The sequence below is a fragment of the Haliotis cracherodii genome, unplaced genomic scaffold (genome assembly GCF_022045235.1).
Source record: "Haliotis cracherodii isolate W230 unplaced genomic scaffold, xgHalCrac1.p SCAF_18, whole genome shotgun sequence".
Taxonomy (NCBI): Eukaryota; Metazoa; Mollusca; class Gastropoda; order Lepetellida; family Haliotidae; genus Haliotis; species Haliotis cracherodii.
In genome coordinates this window covers 18,382,766-18,403,368 of record NW_027266273.1, presented here as the reverse complement: position 1 = coordinate 18,403,368, position 20,603 = coordinate 18,382,766, and the positions used below count along the sequence as shown (strand labels likewise).

Genomic DNA, 20,603 nt, shown 5'->3' with positions numbered 1-20,603 from the left:
CGCCACCAGTGTACATACCTGTGCATACCGTCACAGTGAGTGAGTTTAGTTTTACGCCGCTTTTAGCAATATTCCAGCAATATCACGGCGGGGACACCAGAAATGGGCTTCACACATTGTACCCATGTCGGGATTCGAACCCGGGTCTTCGGCGTGACGAGTGGACGCTTTAACCACTAGGCTACCCGACCACCCCGCATAACGTCACAGCAGTGTGTACCGTCACACGTTTATAACGTCACTAAGCGTGTAGCATCATGCCTGTGCATTAGGACACAACAACGTATAACGTCGGATGGTTGTGACATTATTGTGTATAACGCCGTCAGATGCATATAAAGTCACAACTGTGTATAACATTGCAGCTCTGTATAACGTCAAATGTGTGTATACCGCCGTCAGATGTGTACAACATTGCAACTTACGTCATAACCGTGTGTACGATGTATTACTTATGTATAACATTGTCATATATGATGCATATAAAGTCACGACTGTTTATAACATTGCAGCTCTGTATAACGTCATATGTGTGTATATCGATTCCGCTTTAACTTCGCGTTTGTTTAAAACAATATGTTTGGCTTCAACGTTGCATTTTGCGATGTATTTTGTAGGATGACACCTACTGGATACATTTTAAAGGTCATAGAATATTATGCAGCCATTAGTATTTAGAAAATATTCCTCTTAAAGTAAGACTTTTGGACAATGGCTTTCTTAATGCATGACACTCAACGCTGCCTGACAGCTGCGTTCTATCGACGTTAAGAATGTCTCTTAGATGCAAGTAAATGTCTCTAACACTGAAGAGTGCATGACACTCAATGCTGTTTGACAGCTGAAGTCTGTCGGTGTTAAGACATGTCTCTTACATGCACGTTAAAGTCTCTAAAACTGCAGATGGGGAGATGTAAACACTGCAGATGCTCAGGTAAGTGGGAAATAATACAAATGTCAAAGAGGTAGTTGGAAATAACGCAGATGCCCAGGTAAGTAAATGAAGTAAATGGAAAACATTGCAGGTGCCTAGGTAAATCGGTGTCAAAGAGGTAAAATGGAAACAATGCAGATGTCCAAGAGAATCTGGAGTCGAAAATTCTACAGACGTCCAAGAGAGGTTTGGAAACACGACAACTACCCTTGAGTTGGTAAGAATTATAGGGCAAGAGTGTGTGGCGGAATAGGGTTTTTCATAACACCGTTGGTATGATTAGCTGATTCTACTGCACTAAACACCAAACTGTTGGACTGGCTGATAGATGACGGACGAGCACTCATCACAAATAAACGTGAATGATAATTACGTCACAGCAATTGTGACGTAAGGTATTTCTGTAGGGTCAAATTCTGTACAGGGTGGACTCGTGGTAAAAGCGTTTGCTCGTAACGCCTAAGGCCGCGGTTCAAATCCCCATATGATTACAATATGTGAAGCCCATATCTGGTGTCCTCTGCCGTGATATTGCTCTAGTGCAGTTAAAAACGGCGTGAAGACAAACACACCTTCTATCAGGTACTCTTCATGGACAATAAGTTCTCCCTCATCTTTCTAAAGAAAATATAGGTAAAGAAACAACGATGCTCCATTAAATGGTGGTTTATTCTTTTCAAATGACAAGATTTGCTATAATAAATAGTTACACATGAAAGCATAAAACAGACTTCAGGAGCATACATGGTAAACACATGCGCGAACAATTAGTTATGTTGACTCTGCAACTAGCACGTGACTGCCTATACAAACGTGACGTCACTCTTCACGTAAATGCAATGTTTGACGAAACCATTAAAGATTTACTTTGAAATACGTAAATCATATTAAATCTTTCACTTGTCCAATATGTATCTCCTAAATTGCTTTCATTTGACATTGTAGAAGTTCAGGTATAAATATCCTTGGTGAATTACGCCATTGTGCGATCAGAAAACGTTTGACAAGGGAATGCACGGTCACGTGTTGACGTGTTCTGTTTATATTGCTTTGAAAAGGAGAGTTGGCATGAGTTGTCAGTGAAGCGCTTCACGCTGCACATAAAAGTTACCTGAAGAGACGAGTTTTGAAGTCAATGAAAGCGTTTTGAATTCTATGTCTTCCGCATGGTGCTGATAAGACAGCATGTGATCATAACTCGAGGATTAACATCATCTGCAACCTGGATGATGTTTCTGTAAAGTCTCTGTAACCAACGTTTGTCCCATTTTGAGTTCGAATCTATTTATATCTATATTACCGATTGTTTACATGTCAGAGACATTCATACGTTTCTTACACTATGGACAGTTCAGCACTTGTATGAAGGAAGTAATTGTATTCATTATAAGAAAGTGGCACAATACATGTTCCGTAAGGTATGTATGTACATTCATTAGACTCTCGGGTGATTCCTTGTTATGTTGTGACCCATACCGATACTCCTGCTTTACAAGGATACTAACGGTCAGACCTGTGTGTTTTTCTGTGTATCGCTGGGGTTCCAAATCGGTGCTTTTGCTTTACCCCGTCACGGACTGTCACTTCAGGGTATACCACCGTGTAGGAGATGCCTCTTCATTGGTTGACGTACCTCATCCCTGTAAAACAATGATAGCCTGTCATTGCACATACGTCACAGAAACATGATTTGTTTGTTTATTTGTTTGTTGTTTAACGCTGCATTCAGCAATATTCCAGCTATATGGCAGTGGTCTACCAGACAATCTAGTGATTGATAGCATGATCATCGATCCACGCAATTGGGATCGATGACATGCATCAACCTCGTCAGCGAGCCTGACCACCCGATCCCGTTTGTCGCCTCTTACGACAAGCATAGTCGCCTTTCACGGCAAGCATGGGTTGCTGAAGACTTATTCTACCCCGGGTTACAGAGACATGAAAAGGCACGTAGGGACATTCAAGACACGAGGAGGCAATAATTTGTGTCCCGCTTGGTACGAGGGATCCGAGGTCTATTTGGGGGTTATTCGAGCTCAACGGTGTGGTAAGCGGGACGAACAAAAATCATATTTGGTACGCAGATTCAAATTTCAAAAATATAACTGTTTTCGTAAAATAAAGTCCAAATTATATATTATATTCTTTCGATATTTATCAGTGATTTAACTACAAATCGCACTCTTTTCTCAGTGTAGTAGAATTCGGGATTCAGAGGACTGCCTAGACTAACATCTAGTCTCTGAAATGAACATATCGCACAGAAAAAAATGTTGTTCAGTCATCTTAGTAAAAATATAATAAAAGGGAGCCCTGTGACTCTCTTCATTTTCATATTTTCCTGATAAAGCAGTAATCTAGACTTGCCAAACATTATAGACTTGCATGGGCTGTATTTGATATATGTTTGTATCAGGGTCTGTAGGACAGACTAGGGACTGGCATCCTCAATAATTATTGTTGTACCCCAAATCCATTTCTATTCAGGACACCGAGTGTAACATGTGTTTGTTTTCTAAAACCTGAGGCAAAATGATACTTTGGTGGACACAATAATGAGATCAACATGTTTTACTCAAGCGAATCGAACCCAGGTCTTCGACGTGATGAACAAACGCTTTAACAACAAGGCTACCACACCACCCCAGGAACCAATCAAACCAGTAGTAAAGATGTATTGCTTTCGTCTGAGTCAATTTCTATTTGGTAGCCTTGATGAGATCTGTTATCTCTCATAATTGAAATGTGTATGACAAGACAATCAGTATTAACATGTCAACCTACACGTACATCATCTGTGTTTGATAAGAGCGTGGCCATGGAGAACGCGATGTATCAACCACAACACGAGACATGCTCCCCAGCCGACACAGTGACATGGTGTTATCAATGGAAACATTGCAATGTGTATGTACCTGGTGTCCTGCCGCATCCGAACTCAGCACCCCATTTCCAGGGAATGATAAACATCTAGCATCTACCATCGGCCCAGTATTGATTTTACCCATACATTATACATATAACTTGTATCTATGCATTGTACATATACTTTATAAACTTGAAACAACTAAATAACACTAGTCATTTCTATATGTGATTAATACTACTTATGCGTGATATATTTCACCTTTGTCTTAGTACACTCACGTCACTAATTTCCATGAAACTCTCAAGTAATATAGTTACACATGTCAATCATGGTACCATTACACAATACGTTTCACTTGTTATTAATGATACCATTCCGTCGTTAATTTCCACGTGCTAGCCAGTGACATGTTACCTTCATGCAACATATATCCACATATCAATAATGGCGTCATTCTGTAGTTTCTATCCACAAGTTTCTCATAGGACACTCACGAAATATATTTCTTAATGTTAACCACTGTATCATTACATTATATACTTCAACATGTCAAGTGTTAAATTGTAAATGTCAAATCTCTACAAGCTTATCACAACATCAGGAACTGACTGACCAATTAAGTTTATTTTACTCGTCAGCTTATTCATAATTTTTCAGCATCAATATTATATATGTTTATCAAATAAATATGCTTTCAGACAACATCAGGAACTGACTGACCAATTAAGTTAATTTTACTCGTCAGTTTAGTCATATTGTTTCAGCATTAATATCAAATATATTTATCAAATAAATATGCTTTCATATGGAACTACAATATTTCTGAACAATCTGGAAAAAAGTAATATTTAAAACTCTTTTCCAAGCTGATTATTCCTGAAATTCACATCACCCCATACAAAACCTATAGATGGTAAGAGGGTGGCGTCATCGACAACAAGGATAGTATACCTGTGCTGGTATAAGAGATGTGATCAGAAGCATGTAGACTGTGGAGCTTTGACACCATAGAGATAACTCAAGCACACATACCGGCAGTGGAGGCTGGTGGTTCGAGCAGCACGAGGGACAGCTGATGAACGTGCCACTGCAAACAAACAAATCAGGGAGATGTTAATTCGTATTGACAAAATATTATGAACTGGGTACATCTATTTACATTAAGAATGTGCATGCACTGAAAGAATCCCAATTGTAATATACAGACAATTTCAAATGACCGTAATTGTTCACAGTTGGTGTCTAATTAAACTGTATACACTGTTCCGTTCATTATAAGTTCCCATACCGTACACTGGTTATTATAAATAAGAAGCATGAAATACTCATATCCCCCGCCGATATGACATGTCCGGTTGTGTGGAGCACTAACGACATTTTCAATCAAAGTCAAAGTCGTTCAACGGAATTTCGAAAAATGAATTTTTAAAAAATCCCAAACTTTCAAAAGGCACAGTTTTACACTAGATCTATGTATGTGTCAAGTTTAGTTAAAATATCTCCCATGTTTTTTTTAGTTCTGTTCAGAAAACGAAACGAAGGACGCACAACACCCATTTCTATATCTCCTTCCACTTCGTGGCGGATATAATAATTCGCAGTTGAAAATCATGTGAAAATTATCTTGTATTTCTTGACCCTCTTTATACGTGCAGTGAAGCAGACCCGTGTCACAGCGTGGCCATCCACTGCATGTGTGATACGTGCAGTCTGATTGATACATATGACAATGTGACAGAGGGTTATCGCCGTCGTGTGATCTCCTGCCATCTGTACATTTCTTACAGATACTACAGAGATATCTCCAAATTAGGATGTGATACTACCTGACCTTCCTCGTGTAACGTGCTATGTGTGCAATACTCAATACTGGACACTGGTATAATCAGTGCGAAAAGGTTTCGGAAAAAGTGATAGCTCAATGCACATTATACGGAACAAGATTGCGTTTGGCAGTAGGCATATTAATCTAGTGTCAAAATGATTTAGATTTAGATGTTTTACCAATAGGTCTGCAGCAACCCATCCGAGTCGAAAGAGGTGACTAACGGGGTCGGGCGGTCAGGCCCGCTGACTTAGTTGATGCATGGTATCGCATCCCAACTGCGTAAATAGATGCTCATGGTGCTCACTGGATTGTCTGGCCCAAACTCGATTATTTTGAGAATGCCGTCATACAGCTCGAATGTTGCTGAATGCAGCGTTAAACAACAAACAACGAATAGTATGCTTCAAAAGGGAGTGGTGTTGTGTTTCAGTGGTGGTGTTGTGCGTGTGTGCGGAGACTCTGAATACGCGCATGTATTATAGAGGTACAATACTAGGGACAGTTGGCAATCCAAGCAACTTTAAATGAACTTAAAAAATATTGCAATTGTCTGAATCTCACGGTTTTATCGTTTAGTTTAACCTTACCATGAATGAGTACCATCACCACATGCAGACAGGTATGTGGTACACAGAGCATTAATCACAGAATTTTAAAGCTACATTCGGGACACGACAGTTGAGACTTATACTCGTATTACACGTATTCACAACAAAGCTATTGGCTGACGTTGGTTGAAAACATATCGTCCATAGTGGATGCTTCCCAATCTTTGACAGGCATATAGAGCTTCCAAGGACATTGATCACACGACGTGTTTATGCATATTGACTTCACTATTTGCAAGGACGTTTCAGGACTACTTCTTGCCCGTTCATTAGCCCTGACACGTCTTTACAAACAATAGAAAAGTCGTTATGCATCAAAAGTGTCATGTCTTCAGGTTAGTTTCATGACAAACACATACATCAAAACTCAACGCAGTTGATACATGATGTTACTATCATTGTATCATTGCGATATTCAGTTTCAATATAAATTCCCCAGGATCCAAAGATCCTGAAAACTGGATGGACTAAAAAATTACAAACTTTATCAAAACGTTGCTAGCCTGAACACTACAAACTGAAGTCCAAACCACACTTATGATACCCGTATTAAAAACATCACCATCGAATAACAATGTCTTGTTTCTTTTTCATTTTAACCACAATCAAACAAGGGTATATACTTTTTTATACCCGGTAGTTTAGATTCAGCTGAATCGTCGCTGTACAGATCATTGACGAATGAATGAGGATGCAATGAATGCTCGTAAGATAGCAGATTGAATGCCTGGCGTGATAGAAGATCCCTATCTAGATGTAAGAATGCGACAATACGTTAGGTATCTGTGATAGACGTGAGGACATCACATCTGTGTTACCGGCCTATCTGCACACGGCTATTGTGGACAGCGATGAGTCAACTGAAGATGACGACCAGATTAGTTCAAGTATTTGCACTGTGACGCTTATCAGAATGAGTAGTATGATTATGAAATGGGTTTTGTCGCTTGTATTTAATGATAATCCTCCTATGTCTCCGAAAGAAACAATTTGAAGTTTTTAAAAAATGTGAACATGAAATATTTTTATGAAAAGGTATAATATACATACCTTGATATTGGAAGACGCTCAAGGAACAGCCACCCGTGCTTGTATAGAATCCAGTAGTATAGCATAAATGACGTCATTTTGTGACGTCAGTGAATGACGTCATGTTGTGACGAAACTTTGATCTGATGTCGGCACAGCTTTAGGAAACAGAGAGTTCCAGTGACATCACAGCACACAGCAGGCGTACTACACAAGCAGGACATCGAACATCGAACACCGTTTCAAGATATTCACAGAAAATATAAGTTGCGGATGTTATCGGATGAAAAGTCCATCCAGCCTATTGTTTGTATAAAGCATACATACAACTGAGTATTACTTATGATAAGAAGGAAAAGTGTGTTCCGAGAAAATAAACATAATACACGATACTTTCATCACAGTCGCTTTCACACCCTTTCATTCGTTTACGTCATGATGACGTCATGGTTAGAGCTATGACGTCACGTCCATAAGTTCATCATGCATACTAATAGTAGTATGGTTATAGAGTCCCTGGGCCATTAAATGTAATGCTAAAGGATTCTTCACTCCACTTGCTTTCTTGATCTTTGCCCGTTTGTTCTGGAACCAGATCTTGATTTGAGCTTCCGTGAGTGACAGAGACAAAGCCAGTTCTTTTCTCCGTTGTTCTGTGAGATACCGGCAGTCTTCAAACTCCTTCTTCAGACGTTGGAGTTGATCATTTGTGAACGCTGTCCTTGGGCGCTTGTCCTCTTGTTGTTGCTGTTGCTGCTGTTGCTGTTGCTGTTGCTGTTCCTGTCTCTCTCGCTTCTTCGTCTTCCTGGATCGAGGACCTTCAAAGAATATAAAATTAGCACAATCAAGCCCGGATACAGCTTTATGGAAAGGAGGATGCACAGCCTTTTGTAATATGATTGGGGAGGTGGGGAGGGACTGCACTTACATATTTAATTTGTTTTTGACATAAATGTATAATCCACGAAACAATTTCCGTTTGCAAGCTAGCAAATGCTCATTCTATCCTAAATTTGCTGGAAACATGTCACTAAACTATTAATGTTTATTTAAATATTACTTTAATAATGCAGTTATTGCGTTGCTTAGCACATATCGGTAATTCATTCTATATGTTACCCCTCTTTTCTGCACCAGGATCCTATGATAATGGGTTGATAAGTGTTTGTCAGAACCATACGGTGCTGTATGATATGTATCACCTTCAGCCTTTCCAAAAGAAAGTGATATAACTAAAATGTCCTTCACAACGACGTTACACCGAACTCACACACTCTAAAATATTACCACATGTTCTGAAAAGAACGTCGTGCAGAAGAGCAAACACCCTAAAGGGCAAAAATAATCAGCTCGGAATGTCAGAAGAATTTTAGAATGAACAGTAAAGTCAGTAATACTTCTTTGGAATTGGAAGTGTGATGGTAAAACAGACTATTTGCTAAACACTGACTTTGTTTCCGTTGAGTTAAATACGCTACGACAGTAAAGACCTCTTGATCTAAAAAAACATTTCAGCCTGCAATCTATTTACAGACATATTCACAAAGCTGCTTTGAAGGTTGTTGGATGGACTAGTGATTAAAACATTTGCTCGTCACAACGAAGATCAGCGTCAGATCGCCTTTGTTCTTGTGTCCGCGGTCGTAATAACGGGAACATTGCAAAAAGGGACACGTACCCGTGCTAATTCAATGACTGAAGTTGCTTTGAAGGAAAATGAATCCTTTGTACGTCCACATTCTTGAACAAACTTCATTTTCCAGCATATATGTCAAAAGCAAACGTATAATAGCTCCATTGTTAGACATTGCATGTGACATTGTTCTGAAGCTCAATGTAGTTCTTTATTAGCCAGACATGTTGAAAAATGAGTGGAGCTGTCATAGGAAATGTGATATCGCGGGGGAGTAGAAGCAGTCTAAATACATTAGTGTGTGTTTGGTGGAACAATCCACACAGTACACGGTGTCAGAAGATATACCTGCTTAAAGTATTAGTAGAATAGACGGAAGACTGTATGAAAGCTCTCTCAGGGGGAGATAATGCCTTGATAATCAGCGATTTGGGCCTGAGTGTACATGATTCGTCCATCAGAGTGACCCGGAATTAACCCTTGCCAATTAGAACACCCTACCTAAGCTAGTCATTTTTCATGCGTTGTACTTTCTTGACAACTGATCTTCGATATTAACCTCACGTCAAGGCTGCAGTCAGACTAATTTTCTGAGTCAATTTTCCCATCCAGATTTGCAAGCCCGACTACGGGAAGGGGTGCTAATCTAGCACCTCGTACCCAAATCAGGTGTCTCTACAGATTGGAGAGGCAAGTGGACAAATGGGGCTGGTTTACGACCGTCCCGCCAGTATTGACCGCTTTAATTACAGCCTATCGTCATCAATTTTGCTTCGGTTCAGGCCTCAACCGACGCCCCGTCTCGCACAGAAATAAGTTGGTGTGAAAGTAGTACTTCCTCCGATTGTCTTCAGCCCGACTTGCGACTTAATAATCGAGCAGCTTAACTAATTTGGTCATTAAAGCCAGGACGGGGGCTAATAGGCTAAGCAGTTGACTAATCTATTATTTCTGATTGCCTATAATATGACCGACTCTAATTACACCTACGTCAGGGCTGCTTTGCAGTTCCCATTAATCTTTGGTACACGGTAGCACCACAACACAAAGCGGCTTCCCAAAGTGACGGAGGACAAACGCTATGGTTTGCCTCAACTATGGCGGTGAACTTTGATTTATTCTACCCGCACCCACAAGACCGAAAACAATTTGTTAATCTCCTCGGAGGAAACATTAAGTTAACGGCACAGTAATAGTTCCCTTAAGACTTCGTTTAACAAGCCTTTATTAGAATGTATTGACTCGGTCTGCCCTCTAAAACACACGCCTTATCGCAACGATTGGGGCCAAGTTCTAGTTTAGATTTAAATGAACTATAATTAGTGACGATTGAAGTCAACAATCAAATCAAGCAAGAGCGGAAGATGCTCTGATTGCGTCTGTCTGTTTCCCACGTGCGGGGAAACAGAAGAAGATATTTGCAATGAGTAGACGTGTACTGATACACATCTCCTGGCGCAGATACGCCTTAGCCTCTCAGACCAACTGATGACTGCACACTTTAATTTACGGTATGCCAAAAGAATAGATTAACTTGCACATCGCATTTTAACAGTTTCGAATTTATCCCTTCTATATATCGATGTATTTGTGTTTTGTTGTGAGATGTCAATCGTTATAAGTCCAGGAAAATACAATACAACAATACAAATATAGAAAGACACCAAAGTTATTTAATTCCAAGTTCACACAACCTCTTATCTCAAGTCTGTTATGATGACAATATTAGAACAGTTTGAAAGAAGACGTGGAGAATGGACCACGGTGATACAATATTTGTCTATTACACTATTTCACATCGGTGGATGCAGGTGATATTATAGTTAAACAGTTAATATTTCAGCTTCTTCCTCTCATTATGAAATAACTTTTTGAAGTTCTTCTATTAGTATTAATCGATTCGTGTGACTCTGGTTATTTTTTGTTTTATAAAAAACAAAACATTTCTTTTATTTGTGTGAATACATGCGCTGTATTTAGTTAACGTATTAACATGTCATGATTTCTATTATTATTATTATTACAATTTTGATGTTCTATTATTATTACAATTTTGATGATGATGATGATGATGATGATGATGATGATGATGATCTCCCAATGTCAGTGAAAAGATTGTGAGGTACCAAACCTTAGGCACCGAGAACAATGGGGAGTCGGACAACTTGGAACTTGGATTATTGACTGTATATTATTGCCTCCGACTATAACATGTCCACATCGTGGGTTCAAACTGCCGTTGAGTTGGGGCAAAACAAACGTTATTTCTGATTAATTAACGTTAATATAGCAATGAAATCGATGTACAGCGTGACTCTTTCAAAAATAAGAGCACGTACACTTGGTGCAACGTGATATAGCTCCTCGGATATACATATAACAAGTCCAATATTTCTGAGTGTACCTGTCAATATGTTTCAAATTAATAAGATGACGATAGACGTTGATGGATTGAATGAATAAACAGTGAAATAATAAAGAGACACACGTAAGAAAACTATCCAAGGCTTTAATTAGAGGAAAAACTATATAATTATTAATTACACTAATGTGGATAAAATCATTTCAACGGCAATAAATGACAATTGGAAGAGGGGTAACCTGGCCTGTAAAAGGGTGATGTGGCTCACCGTATCATAAATTCAGCACTCGCCCAGCTCTAATGTTGATATAGTTATTGATAAAATCAATGGTGAACTTTTAATTAAACTCGGTAATGCAAATATCCAATAACGAGACACGTGCAAGTCACACGAGAGGTAACAGTTTGAATTAAATCCCCAGACTGGAAAGTGGCACTATATATGTTCGACTCTGGTTCAGTCTAATGCTATCAACTGCGCGACATGTGTGTAAACTAAATTGAAATAGTGATTGTGTTAGGAATAATGCCGCGTCTATCCTACTCTTTCAAGAATATCTTTATGTCGAACATGACCAACTGATTGATACCTTATCCTCCTGATTGCTGTTACTGCAGTCACGTGGCCTTGATTAATGGAAGCATGTGTAACCGAGTTTAAAGAAAATAAAACGTGCACGGGTCAGTAGCACAGAACACTACCTGAATGATCTGTGGTAGCATTTGGTCATTATCCAAAGAGTGCTGAAGAGATCTTACGTCTATGGTAGCATTTTGTCATTATCAAAAGAGTGCTGAAGAGATCTGACGTCTATGGTAGCATTTTGTCATTATCAAAAGAGTGCTGAAGAGTAAGGCTTAACAAATAAAGTAGCATTTTATCATCGTTGTAGGATAGATTATATATTGTCTATATTATAGAAGTGCCCTCACATTGCATATTGCCTATATTATAGAAATGGTGATGAGTGTTATGTACGTCCTCGTGTCGTATACAAATGTATAGTGGCATTTACTCTACCCTTCTCATAGCGTTGTGTCATTATCATACAATGACTGATGACTGTTTAACCCCGTGGGTGTTCTTCGCATTATTATAGGAATAATGACGCCGATTTGACGCCGATTTGAATTTAGAAATTTATTGCAATTAATATAGAAAAACTAAGAAAATCTTACGTTGCATATTGTCATTATATGATTGCGAAGGAAGTATGTTGTCATTATATGATTGCGAAGGAAGTATATTGTCATTATATGAATGTGAAGGAAGTATATTGTCATTTTATGAATGTGAAGGAAGTATATTGTCATTATATGAATGTGAAGGAAGTATGTTGTCATTATATGAACGTGAAGGAAGTACGTTTCCATTAAATTATATTTTATATAATATACAGTTTTTACCGGGATGAGGTAAGGCTGATTGCACCAGTAATTGTTATCTGTTACCCTCGAAAGTGGAACAGCCCTACACAAATGATACAGAACCAATTATGAGGTATTTGAGGATATGTTTATCATATATTTATATTAATAACATATATTCTTTTCTGTGGTATAGGGTCTGTATCACAGGAATGCTGAGAGTGATATAATCCCTTGTGTTGTATAGGGTCTGTATTACTGTCATCTGACCTTGTAAGTACACACAAATTGACACGTCAAAATCTGCCTTTATCTCGGTAACACGCACACTAATCTTCTATTGTTTTATCAGTCTCGCTGAGGATGGGGGGTTAAGTGTGTCGACCACTTCAGTTTCACCCCCAACCTCGATAACGACGCTCACGTGCAGCACGCCATGTCAACTCAGAAATCTCCCGCTAGAGGTCGCTCCGAGTAGCACGGACATGCACGAATGATTGACACATTCGCAAGTCCATTCCATAACAGGATTCTTCAGTTGAATTGTTTGTCAATTTCAAATCATTCATTCTTGAGACGGAGGGATAGGGGCGTTTTGAAATGAAATATTTGACTTGAAAGTGTCAAAACTTCTTCATTAAGTGGTTGGATATGTGCGGTAGTCAGCGAGAAATACCATACTGAAGATGGACCTTCAATAATGAGGAGTGCCAGATAAACACCACCGACTCGACAACTTTCACATCAATCAAATAGAACCTTGAATACTATTTTGAAGAGGCGATAAAATGTAAGCTCAAGAACAAAGGTGCAACAATGGGTACATGGTGCGAGGGCACAGTGCGTGGTACATTGGCATCTCTAGTGTCTTACTGCTCTGCCCCCTTTCAGTTGCTGGAGGCGCTGTTACATGTGTCTTGAATGCATATAATGTATTTTCTGCTAAATATTTGCCTTTTCAGTTGCATAGACAAAAGGTGTGTGTGATCTGGTGTATCATTACTTCTTATTCCCAGTAGTATAAACGTATGCCCCCAAACTACTCACCCGCTCCCACTGCGCTCACAAAACTGACAGAAACCATTAAAAGAATAGGTAGCCATTACACCCATCAATTAGCCGTGTTAATTTTGGATACGCCTGTCTATCTGTATTTTTAAATTGATAAGAATTGTTAATTTCATTGAGCAGATTATTTACTGTATTTATAAAAATATCCACTAACTGCGCCTTTTGCTAGAGTTCTGTTATAGTTAGGGAAATTGTCAACTCTCACATTAGGCATAGCATAACGATATCACCCCTATTACACGTTCTTCATACTTTTGGGCTGTATTGATAGTATCCCCATCCCCTGGTATTTGATAGTGATTCAGAAACATATTCTCATCATATACATGTTGTTGGAATCGTACAATGGACTCTGGTTTTAGTATATTATATAAAATATAGAATATTTTTATGATTATGGAAATAGTTTTGTGTTTTTGCATTTATTTATTATTATGCATAGTTTCCTAATCACAGAGTTGCCCTTCTGTCCGTGCAAAATAGTTCTCCACGTGTTCATTGTTCAGTGGAATTGTAAAAGATCAACTTCTCTCGAATATTGTGTAGCTAAAAGAGAATGAAGTGAATCTGTGAATTCCGTTATCAGAGAAGTTGTGTCGATTTTATAACTGGTTTTAGTAATAATGTATTCGTTTTTATCATATTCACCGAATGGAAATAACTTTTTCTTTGCAGGGATATGAATGTGGCAGCATTTCTAAACCAGGGCCCATCGTGTTCGATGTTAGTGTAGCTGATTTGTTATAGATATGCCTTGCTGGGAATGAAGAAACACGATCAAAGTCCATTGCTATAGCATTCGATAGAACTTCGGTACTGATGTATGCATGAACGTTTCAGATTTTCCTATTTCAAACTTGACAACATAGAAACTCTGCCCCTTCGGACCACTCATGTGGATTCCTAATTCTACGTTTAAGTAATAGCATTGATGAAATGGTTTCGAGTGATATGAAATAGTTTTGCAATATTTCTTTTTTTTTTTTTTTAATGTTACTGAATTACTGAAATCGAAACAGCAGGAATTGGAACTACGTAATGTAATAGTTTCAGCAAGAGTGGTAAAGAAACAATTTATCTGTGTCAGTAAAACAAAAAATACATAATTTTAATAAATAATCAGAAACATCACAAGTTAATCAACAATTTTGAAAAAAATAAATATGTTTTTGCCAACAATTGTGATTGACTGGTGGGGTTGTCTTAGACGCAGTAAAATTACGATGGGCGAAAAAAGATAAAACTAATCTCTCAGAACTTAAAGCCCACCGAAGCTCTGTAACGTTTTCAAACATTCACAGAAGGGACCACTAATTGTGTTATTCCTTATAATGAGATGTGTTACGCCTCCTTGCTGCATGGTTCGGTGCCTTCTTTCAAAGCGTGCCTTCGCCAGATATTAAAAAAACACCCTCACTTATTCGGGTTTCAAATTTCGTCCCGTTTGAATATCATCTTTTAATCCTCAATCGAACGTCATACTTGCCTGACAGAATTCGTCTTGAGCCAATACATTGTTACAACTTTTCTTAATCTACAATAAAGTGCAGAAACCCTTTGATTATGCTTCAAACTGGGGTATCGTTCACAACCGAGAAGAACAACGAATTAAAATGTGTATTTTATTTTTCAAAGGTTACTGTGATTAATAATTATTGCCAAAAACGATTAATAGATAATAGCATGAGCAAAAACACAATTGGTTGATGTAAGACATCTAACTTGTCTTAATTTCTTTCTTCAATACGGCAGATTACGGGGACTTTTGTAATTTAATAATTGCAAATGAAAGATTTGTCAGAGATGTGATGTCAGGCCATGTAATCAGACGAAATAATTAATGATGAATGTCCAATTAACCTTGAAACCTCGGCGTTATCAACAATACTGCAACTAAGTCATCCGACTATACATCTTTCAGATAATACATCGAGTTGTGTAAATTAAAGAATACTACTAGTTGCTGGCTCCACTCCTTCTCGGTGTAACAACGGTTCCTTAATCACGCACACCCTCTCAATACCACGCTGGGCCCCACCCGCAAAATCACTGTTGACGCCCCACCCTCAACACGCTACCCTACGCCCCATCCACAACGTAGCTACCCTACTCCCTTCCCCATCCACTCCACCCCCGCAACACATTCACCCCTCTCTCTCACTACATCAGCAACAGACAAAGGGGTAACCTATTTTTCTGTTATAACTTCATAAAGGCGATGAACGAGTTAAGGATAATTCTAGGGATAGTCTTTGTAGGAGAATTGTTTTCAAACTACAAAAATCTAGATCTTATCATCAAAAGATGAAGTTGAAGGTAAGGTGAGGGTACAATAAACTTACTGATCATACATGTCTAACAAATGCAGATTACAGAATAAGTGATTTGTTTGTGTCACTGTATATATACACACACACACTGTAGCATTATAAATCAAACAAAAGCTGGTTCATCTAGTTGTTGCATGGATATCTTCAACTACTTAATTCTATATGATGTAAATTTGAGATAAAAAACAACACTGAACTGATACACATACGCATTCATGTACAGAGATTCATAAGTCAATATATCCGATTCCTTCAGAGGTATCCTTTCAGGCTGATACCTTGCAAACTGTCATATTTCACCAGCCCAGTAGAAGGTGTCCTTAGCCTACTTAAATATTAAAATAACGAATTTACTATCTTGTCTCCTACCTAAAATATCCATATGATAGGCTGATTAACGAATTATGTTTGTGTTTCATTTCCGATTCCACTAAACCTACTGTGTTCACTGCGCGTATAGGGATCATCACATGCATCTCCATCAAACCGCATTGGTTCAAACAACACACGTGGCAGATCAATTTGTTTGGGGAAAGGATTCAAGCTGAAAATTACACGATAGTGCAATCCCTGGCATTTAAAATGAAATGACAATAATTCAAAACTAGTCACAGTGGGTTATTTCGAACCATGCTGTCTCTATAAAACTGTTTTATACATCCCTAACAATTGGTGCGTTGCGTTGTGTGTATTTATTCTTGACTGCAGCCCCGGGAGACAAAGAGGGACTCAGCAGAGAACAGACATGCTACAGGGGAATTAAGCTGTGTATCTGCGCGCGTCTGTTAGATACACAAGCAAACAAGATTGGATATTTTGGCGGAACACAAACATACGACCATAAAATAGTCGAAAATGTAGCGATGGCAGAACGGTATGGGGAAGAAATGGGAAACGTGAGATGATGCCGCAGCATGCGTTGGAAACTCTAGCTTGTTGACAGTCGTTAATATAATGCTTATATAACACGACAGAAAAAAACTCCCAGTGTTGAGGATATTGTTATACATAGGCATGAAGTTTTATTCATATTGTCATGAAAGTGTGGGTAACGCGATTGCTGTTATTGAAAGAAAACTTACATATTACTTAACCATAAAACACACGCCACGATATGACATTTAAATGGATTATAACAGCGTGTATTATATAAAATAAAAAGCTTACCAACATTGGTGAGAATTCTTTTGTACGAAATATACACATAAAGATAGGAATTATATTTTATGTTTCAATTTTTTTAACAGAGACTCGACAGACGTCAACGTAATAACCTAACACACACACACACACACACACACACACACACACACACACATATATATATATATATATATATATATATATATATATATATATATATATATATATATATATATACATGTAATGGGCAAGTATGACGTCATGACGTCGTGTCCGACAGTAACTTGTGCAGAGAAATGACGTTTTTGATATCTGTAGGAAGCACTGATCGTATATTCGCATCTATGAGTGTAGGTAACAGTTTCTCGTGGCAATAATTGCCGTATGCTTTTAGCACTAGATTGCAATAACAGTAACTTTGCATTCCAATTATTTGGTTGTATGTTATTTGTCAGATGACACTTACACTGAATGCAATTACTGACTGTGTACAATCAGAGGTATCAAATCACTCGAACGAATTTACGAGATTCCAGCAGAACTGAATAATTAACATGGTATCAAATTTTAATATATATGTTCCACACGTCTTTCAAAGCATTTCAGTTATATAAATTAGTGTTAGTTTTCACACGGAACGATTATTTGAAATACAAATCACAAATATTAAAAAAAAGTAATAATCTGAAATGTTATATATTTCAAGGACGTTGTAAATAGTATTGATTGAATTGATACTAAATAATGGTATGACTGAAAGAAGATGAGCATTAGAACAAATCATACTGGTATCTCTGTACAACACACGAAACATATATTGGTACACAATACTATGTATTAATATCAATATCATATACCATCACACTACAAACAATATATGATGTATTCTACATTTCTGAGATATCGATATTCCCCCTTGTCATTAACCGTTACGAAATAATGGTGACTGGAAATGACTAGACTTGCACGTGCATATGTGAAGAATAGGATTTCATGACTTTACAATAAGATATATATCAGTTTCAATTATGCATCTAATCTAGCATGTAAGTTGCATAACACAACACATATTCCGGTACATTCACAAACACAAAGTTAGAAGATCTAATGGAGGATAGATGGCTAAATGTTTTACTTTAATGTTTTGCTGCCTGACTGATTATCACTGTAAAGGGTCCCCAGCCTACCTGACGAGGGTCGATCAGAATATCTTGTGCAGTATACCCAAGCAGGCCACACTTGAGCTGGCTTCACCTCCGTCTTCCCCGGGGGTGGTAGAGCTGATTCCCGGGGGGCAGGGGATAGGGATGGGGAGGTAGATCGCCTCTTCAAGTCCACTGGCGAAAACGCCGACCCTATTCTCACTGTAAACTTTTTCACACCAAAGTCTGGTTTAAGAATTTCATCAATGGAAAAGTTCGTTAAATTTTGAACTGCCATTTCATGTCCTTGACTATCGGAATCATGGTCCCTGTCGTGGCAGTTTGGTTGTGAATCCCCCATGTCTGTCTCTGTATCTTTCTCAACAGGCGATGATAACACACCGAGCTCTGTCACACATCCATTCAAACCGAGCTTACTTCATACCCGAGACATCTACACTCAAAAACACACTTGTCGTAAATCGCTATCTGGGGGCGTGGCCTTTGTTGGAGTGGCGTGTCGACTCGACCAATGTGTGCTCTAGATCGCGTGCTCATGCTATGCACATAGTGAGTGCGATAATTGAAAACAAATCGAGTGTCCCGCGAAATGTCTCGTTTAATAATTAACCCAGTGGTCTTGTCCACAGACAGATTTCACGCGCTTGAAATCTCCTTAAAACTTGGGTTTAATGACGTTCAACAGAAGTAGTGTACATTGACAAACGGGCAGCGACTGATATACTCAGCAATGGAATTCCAGTTCACCGGATGATGGGCGATTTTCTGGAAAAATCAGTCGTGAATTTATATGAACAGCTTGGTTAAAGAATGACACTGGTTTGTGTCTGTAGGCGCCAGAATATTAACACATGAACGAGTCTACCCAAAGAGGACGTCGGATGGCGGATCTTAGCCATGGGTGTATGTAGAATGCCTGTGTGTGTGTGTGTGTGTGTGTGTGTGTGTGTGTGTGTGTGTTTTGCTTTCATGAATTGAAAGGATAAGCTTGTATTTGATGGTAGATTACTCAATTAATATGTATAGATCGTTGCGTTAAATACTGTCAATGCTATCCTATGTAAAATGGCACATATGATATATTACGCAAATAGGTGTTCCTGTTATCATTCATTTCAATACCGTTCAAGAATAAAATATTCATACACGACGTTGCAAGATTGAACCGACAAAAGAATGCGAATAAAATAAACGGAGTTTGTGTTTACAATAATTGTGTCTTTCTAAAATCCTATTGTGTTTGCTTCATTGTTAATCCGTAAACAGGTAACTTAAAATATTGCAATGCTCGTTCCCCTAAAATAAACATCATTTATATTATTTGTTAACCCTTTTATGCGAATTATGTGTGTCGAGAGCTTACCATTTCCACGAACACCTGGTGCCGTCACTGATTTTCCGTTGTCCATTCATATAGTTTCACCACTTTATGTCTTTTGCTTCCGTTGGAAACTGTTTCGTCAGAAAATCGAGACTGGTTATTACCTGGCGTTAATCACACAGTATATGGAAGTGAATAGAAATCCACTTTATCAGCAATGAATATGCAACCATTTTTCGATGAATATTTTTCGATTTTATTACCACTAACGAAGTGCTTAATTTTAAACAATCACAAATGTATTGAAGGCCGTGATATCTTCTTACATACAACAAACACACGCTAGAGAAAAACATCGGTGCCACAAACATCGACAGGAAGAAAGAAATGATTGATGAGGTTGGTACTGTAAATTATTATCGCACTTTTGTAACAGAATAAATATGTGTAATAACTAGACGTGGCTGAATAGTTACTAACCATTAGTCCGTCCCTTTCACCCACTCTACGTGAATGCGGAGACAGCTCTGACGTATTATTGTAAACATATCAACTGTGTTAAGTGATGCATGGCCCATTTAAACAATAGGAGATAAACACGTAATTATTCCACAATTGAAATGTAAATTTAAAATTAACGATTTAAATAAAAGATTTAGATTAAAGATAAAAAGAAATTATGTCCAAATGAAAGGTTCATTGCTCAAGATAAGCCCACGCCTTTTCATGATTATTCATACCGAGAGTTCGTATCGCTGAGAGGAATAAGCTGTGCATGTGTCACCGCCAGCTAAGCTGTATTCGACGCCTTATTTCTTGTATGACGGGTTATACTTGACTGTATTTGAACGATCGCCTGAATATTGTTTCAAAAAGATAAAATCAGAAAAAAATTAGGGGAAGTTGTGGTTAAAACAAGGGATGCACACAGCTTTCAGCTG

General features: G+C 38.3%; 1 protein-coding gene across 1 annotated transcript; it reads right to left on the bottom strand.

The window, feature by feature from the left end:
* Positions 1-1,757: 1,757 nt before the first annotated feature.
* LOC139465342 (homeobox protein engrailed-1-B-like) lies at positions 1,758-18,681 on the bottom strand. The gene is made up of 4 exons (XM_071247045.1): positions 18,366-18,681; positions 7,293-8,089; positions 4,839-4,893; positions 1,758-2,574 (listed from the first exon to the last, which is right to left on the bottom strand). The coding sequence occupies exons 1-2, from the start codon at positions 18,679-18,681 to the stop codon at positions 7,728-7,730; spliced, it is 678 nt and encodes a 225-aa protein (XP_071103146.1). The 3' UTR covers positions 1,758-2,574; positions 4,839-4,893; positions 7,293-7,727.
* Positions 18,682-20,603: the final 1,922 nt, after the last annotated feature.

Excerpts from the sequence above, each read along its gene's own strand:
- LOC139465342 (XM_071247045.1), bottom strand. The coding sequence starts at position 18,681 with ATGGGGGATTCACAACCAAACTGCCACGACAGGGACCATGATTCCGAT. Across the intron at positions 8,090-18,365 it reads TTCTGATCGACCCTCGTCAG|GTCCTCGATCCAGGAAGACG; the intron begins GTAGGCTGGGGA and ends TATTCTTTGAAG.